This window comes from Macrobrachium rosenbergii, chromosome 9 (genome assembly GCF_040412425.1).
Source record: "Macrobrachium rosenbergii isolate ZJJX-2024 chromosome 9, ASM4041242v1, whole genome shotgun sequence".
Classification (NCBI taxonomy): domain Eukaryota; kingdom Metazoa; phylum Arthropoda; class Malacostraca; order Decapoda; family Palaemonidae; genus Macrobrachium; species Macrobrachium rosenbergii.
This window is the reverse complement of record NC_089749.1, coordinates 18,536,212-18,542,661: the sequence shown is the minus strand read 5'-3', so window position 1 is coordinate 18,542,661 and position 6,450 is coordinate 18,536,212. Positions and strand designations below refer to the sequence as shown.

At 39.2% G+C, this 6,450-nt stretch overlaps 1 protein-coding gene across 1 annotated transcript in view; it reads left to right on the top strand.

Annotated features, from left to right (window-relative positions):
- LOC136842065 (uncharacterized) overlaps positions 1-6,055 on the top strand; it is an 8,619-nt gene extending 2,564 nt beyond the window's left edge. The window contains exon 3 of the mRNA XM_067109446.1: positions 5,578-6,055. Within this exon, the coding sequence (XP_066965547.1) occupies positions 5,578-5,861 (284 nt within the window). The 3' untranslated portion in view covers positions 5,862-6,055. The remainder of the gene's footprint in view (positions 1-5,577) is intronic.
- Positions 6,056-6,450: the final 395 nt, after the last annotated feature.

The window sequence follows — 6,450 nt, the reverse complement described above, 5'->3', positions numbered from 1 at the left end:
CAAAAGAGTCAGGTAATGAATTCAGTTCATACCACCTTCAAGTCCCTGATGAGACCTTTATGAAAAGCTATTCCACGTGTAGGAATGAAATATAAAATTTAGGCCAAAGGCCAAGCATTGGGACCTGTGAAGTCATTCAGCGCTGAAAGGGAAATTGAGAGCAAGTGGATTTTAAAGGTATAACACAAGGCAAACCTCGTAGTTGCGCTACCGAACAATTGTTAGGAGAGAGTGGAAAGTAAGTTGGAAGGAATATGAACAGAGGTACAGTAAAATAAAGAAAGGGGTTACACTTAGGCCGAAGTGATGTTGTAAAAGAGTGCCCAGTAAATGCCTACAGTGCACTGCATAAGGTCCATTGATGGGCATTACCCTGTAGGGGAGCATTTACGTAGACAATAAAGTTTTGTTTCAACATATTCAAAAGTAACCTTTTGCTATAATTCTTTGTATGACCCACATTAACACATTACAGTGTGCCTAGAAAACGGATGGGAACACTGGAAAATCATATTGATAATTTTTGTCCTTACACATACACACACATACACAACTCACTGTGGTACATCCACTTAAGGCGATGTCTAAAATATGGAAAATTTTAGAGATACTCATTCAAAATACATCCACAAGACTAATTCGGAGGCACTAATAACTATTAAGAGTTTGATACTTGAGCCTTATACACGCTCCAAAAATCCTAGACTTTAAAAAATTTTCATTTCTAGCCTTCTCTCTCTCTCTTTTCCTCTCTCTTATTTATACATTTTCATTTCTCTCTAGAAAATCTTCTAATATAAACATGCAACATTTGAATAAATCCTCACTGTACCAACGTTCTGAGGAATTTTCATAACCAGACATACACTAACGTTCAGATATCTCATGATAACTTCATGCCTTGGAGGGAGATTTTAATCTCATCATCCCTGAGGGAAGTATCTTCTGTGCCTAATGTTCTGAGGGGAATTTAGTATCTCTTAGTAGCCTCTGTGCACTAACAATTTGGAGGGGGAATCTTAGTACATCTCAACTAGCCTCTGTGCACTAACGTTCTAAGGGAATTTTAGCACATCTCAACTAGCCCCTGTACACTAATATTCTTCAGAATTTTAGCATCTCAAGAAGCCCCAGCACCAATGTTCTGAGGGGAATTTTATCACATCTCAACTAGCCTGCTCTGTGCCAGGGGCTAGCACATCTCAATTCTGTGATTTTGATGGAGGGAATCGCACAAGCCAGGTTTGGCCTAGCGAAGTGAGCCTAATCACCTGGTTTTTTTTGCAATTAACAATTTGAGGCAGTATTTTATGTACCCAACGTTCTGAAGCACATCTAAAATAGATAGTTCTAGATAGAAAGATATAAACCAATGGTACATCTGGACACATTTGAATTTCTGTAGGGAATTTTGGAAAACCAGCTGCTGTTACTTCTGAGGGGAGTTTTGGTGAGGGGGCTAACTAGCCTTGAGGCTGGGGGGTACATCTCAACTAGCCCCTGTGAAATGGGAATTCTAGCACATCCTCAACCAGCCCCTGAATGAGGGAATGCATCTGCAATCCAGCCTCAGCACAAAACGTTATGAGGGAATTTTGCACATCATCTCAACTAGCCCCTGTGCACTAACGTTCTGAGGGAATCTTAGCACATCTCAACTAGCCTCTGTGCACTAATGTTCTGAGGGAATTTTAGCACATCTCAACTAGCTACTGTGCACTAACGTTCTGAGGAATATTAGCACATCTCAACTAGCCTCTGTGCACCAATGTTCTGAGGGAATTTTAGCACATCTAAACTAGCCCCTGTGCACTAACGTTCTGAGGAATTTTGCACATCTTTTATCACATCCAACTACACCAACATTCTGAGGGAATTTTAGCACATCTAAACTAGCCCCTGTGCACTAACGTTCTGAGGGAATTTTAGCACATCTCAACTAGCCTCTGTGCACAAAGTTCTGAGGGAATTTTATCACATCTCAACTAGCCCCTGTGCACTAACGTTCTGAGGGAATTTTAGCACATCTCAACTAGCCCTGTGCACTAACGTTCTGAGGGAATTTTAGCACATCTCAACTAGCCTCTGTGCACTAGCGTTCTGAGGGAATTTCAGCACATCTCAACTAGCTCCCAGTACCAACGTTCTGAGGAATTTTCAACTATCCCAACTAGCCCCTCTGCAGCCAACGTTCTGAGGGAATTTCTACATCATCTCAACTAGCCCCCAAAATTAACGTTCTGAGGGAATTTTAGCACATCTCAACTAGCCTCTGTGCACCAACATTCTGAGGGAATTTTAGCACATCTTAACTAGCCCCTGTGCACTAATGTTCCGAGGGAACTTTAGCACATCTCAACTAGCCCCTGTGTGCACTAACGTTCTGAGGGAATCTTAGCACATCTCAAGTAGCCTCTGTGCACTAACGTTCTGAGGGAATCTTAGCACATCTTAATTCAGCCCCCAGCACTAACGTTTTGAGGGAATTTTAACATAATTCAAATAGCCTCTGTGCACTAACGTTCCAAGGGAACTTTAGCATATCTCAAGTAGCCTCTGTGCACTAACGTTCTGAGAGAATTTTAACACAACTCCAATAGCCTCTGTGGTCCAAGTGTAAAGGTTAACTTTAGCAATGAGTAAGATAAAAGTGGTAAACTTCCACTTTTGTTGGTTCGATCATAAGACGACAATTTAAGTATGCCTTTTACATACACAGAAAACTAAAGTTTTTCTATCTATTGCGTCAGTTTCCTCAATTATGATTTAAAAAATTAATATTAAGAAATTCTTCACATTGCTCTAGATAAATAATTCTAGAAAATCTGTCAATATCGTAACGGTGCTATCCCCTGCATATACCATGGAGACAATAATAAGAAAGCCAGTAATTTGTGCAACCAGCAAAGAAATCGATTTGAACAACAATATAAAATTCCTTGAAGCTGAAGCATGAAAAAATTGGTGGTTTCCTCAAGTACAGTAACCTGTCTAAAATGCACTATCTAAAATACACCGTGATTTCGAGTGCGTATTCAGACGCTCGGTAACCAAAACAGGTATTTACTGAACGACTAAGTACCGAAGAACGCGGTAGTTTTCCCAGACCTTAACAGAACATTCAGAGGATAAAATGCCGAAAATTTAATGAAAGTCAGAATTTAGATATTGGTTGATAGGGGGAAAGACTGGAGAGGGTAGAATATTAGTAAGGATGAGAGAATAATGAAAATAGTTGACTATTAGTTATTAGGATGTGAATATTCCACTGGAAGTTGAATAAAGAAAAAGAGCGAATGAGAGAGAGCTAGTCGAATGATAAAGGGATTAATGAGCCAGCACTTTGTTACAGAAGTGAATTTTAGATTTATTATTTAAAAAAAAAGACAGAAAGGAATGATTCTACTGAAATGGAGATTGTACGTGTTATATGGATTAAAGAAAGTTGAAAAGGGTGAGAAGTACATTAGTTTTAGAACTAATTATGTCAAAATTGAGGTTTTGCGGGACAAAAGGGGAATAGTACCATATGTAAAGACTATAGTGAGGCAGCTGTTTAATGATATAATGTTCGTGATATTTCTAAAGCCCCTGGCGTGATTTTCATGCTAAAAGAGGAGAGAATCTGAGAATCTCCCCTTGGGAGGCGTAATACCGTCAGTAAACTTCATGCGGTACACTGTAGGCATTACTTACGGTTCTTGACAGCTTCCCTTCGTCTCCTAGCTGCAACCCCTTTCATTCATTTTATTGTACATCCGTTCATATTCTCTTTCTTCCATCTTGCTTTCCAACCTCGCCAATGAGTTGTTCTATACTGCAACTGAGAAGTTTTCTTCTGCCACTTCTTTATACCCTTTTTAATCTCAATATACTTTTCAGCGCCGAATGATCTCAAAGGTTTCAGTGCTTGGCTTCCGACCTAAATTTTATATTCCAATTCCAAGTTGAGAATCTACTGAAAAAGAAACTAGACAAGTACACATACACACACACAGACTGATTTATCTGTAACAAAATCCGTTTCACGAAGTGGAACAAAAATCCACTAGATCTAGAAGGAATTTCTAATAATTCAAGGTCATATTTTAGCTTAGGAATTCATGGTCAGCGCTGCCCTCTTCCAAATTATAGGCGTGGCTGAAGGCTGACTGAGGGAAGAGGATTCCTACATATGTCGTTCATATATAAAGGTAAGTCTTGCACATGAGAGACACAACAGTGACAACCGTGAAACAGTGAAAACCTCCAACCATGATACCTTTGGTAAGACAGCAAAGGACTCTAAGTCTAATCCCCAAAATAAAATAAAACATAAACACACACACACACACACATTACATACACACATACATATATATATATATATATATATATATATATATATATATATATATATATATATATATATACTGTGTATATACAGTATACGATTTGAAATCTGGTGACGGTTTGGAAAACTTTAGATTATTTTCTACTACAGTTAGTCGCAGATAAAAATATAAATAATCTAATAACAAAGAAAACTTAAAGAAAAAGCTATTTGAGTAAATGCGTTCGACAGCTTAAATTCATTATAGTAGAATCATTGATGCTTAAGATAACATGCTTTTATACATCTATATCTGTATATCAGTAAAGTGTATTATACATTCCTGTTTACATGTTCCAGTTTTCATATTTCCCCAGAGGTTTTAACACCACATTTTTCTGATAATCATAATTTTTATCCATATCTTTCCATTCCAGTCTGTCATGTGTACTTTTCACTTCAGATCGTAGTCCTGTTGGTAGCCTTGGTCGCTGATGCTGATCCTGGAATTGGCTTAGGTATCGGAGGTTTAGGCTCAAACGGTGATCTGGTGGTGGATTTGCGGGGGTGGTGGACTCTGAGGCTGGAAACTATGCCAATGGATTCAGCCATTCCAATGGATACAGTCATGGAAACCACTTGGGCTGAAATATGGCTATCTTAACATTTCTTGGAGGAGCTGGATTACTTGGAAATTGAGGCTTTAGGGCCTAAATGCATTGCATCGCATAGCGCTGGTGGATCTTAACAAACATGGATTCTCGGCAGTCATGGAAACGCTGATCCAGAGGCAGGATTACGGCAAACGAAGTGCTGATTGAGGATTATTTGGAATTGGAGGCTTAGGCTAAATGGTGGATTGGGTGGTGGATTTGGCGGGGCTGGTGGACTTGAGCGCTGGAAATATGCCAATGGATTCAGCTAATTCAATGGATAACATGGATACCATCCTGAAAAGTTCGAGGAGTTGGTGGCATGGAAACAAACATCCTGAAAAAAAGTTGGAGGCCTAGGGAGGAGCTGGTGGGACTTTGAGCGCTGGAAACTATGGCCGGATTCAGCCATTCCAATAACAAACACTCTTGAAAGCAACGGGCTATCTCTAGTGCTGATCCAGAGCCAGGGTTACTCGGAATTGGAGGCTTAGGCCTAAAATGGTGGATTGGGTGGTGGATTTTGGCGGGGCTGGTGGACTTGAGCGCTGAAACTATGCCAATGGATTCAGCCACCTAATGGATACAGTCATGGAAATCACTTCCTGAAAGGCTTCGGAGGAGCTGGTGGGCTGAAATATGGCCATCTTAACAAACACCTCCTGGGCAAACGAAGTGCTGATCCAGAGCCAGGATTACTTGGAATTGGAGGCCTAGGCCTAAATGGTGGATTGGGTGGTGGATTTGGCGGGGCTGGTGGACTCTTGAGCGCTGGAAACTATGCCAATGGATTCAGCCACTCCAATGGATACAGTCATGGAAACCACATCGGAGGAGGCTTCAAGAAACTGGGAGGTCTTGGAGCTGGTCACCTCAACAAATACTTCCTCGGGTAGTGAGGTGCTGATCCAGAGCCGGAATCCCAATAAGGAATCCAGGTAGTCACTGGAATACTTTTATCTATGGATGCTAAAGGAGCCGAATGATGCAGCAATCCCCCTTACACGAGTAGCATGAGTCCAGACATAACCGTTAATTGTTAAGGATTGTTTTTTTCCATATAACATGAATTTATGAAAATACATATGTATATTTTTTGCAGAAAAATATTTTGTTTCCTTCAAAACTGTATCCTGTACATACATACATACATATATATATATACATATATATGTATGTATGTATATATATATATATATATATATATATATATATATATATATATATATATATATATATATATATAATATAGAGAGATATACACACACATAGATATATGAATGCATCTCCAAGTACAATGTCACAAATTCTCTTAACTCAGTATAACTAAATCCAAACGGGATATGAACCCATTCATAATAGGGTTGTACACCAGAACGATTTACTTAAAACTGGTAAATATAAAGTATAAGAAACGTCACGACAAAAATTAGTGACAATAAGTGACATACATGCATACATATACACAGTATATATATATATATA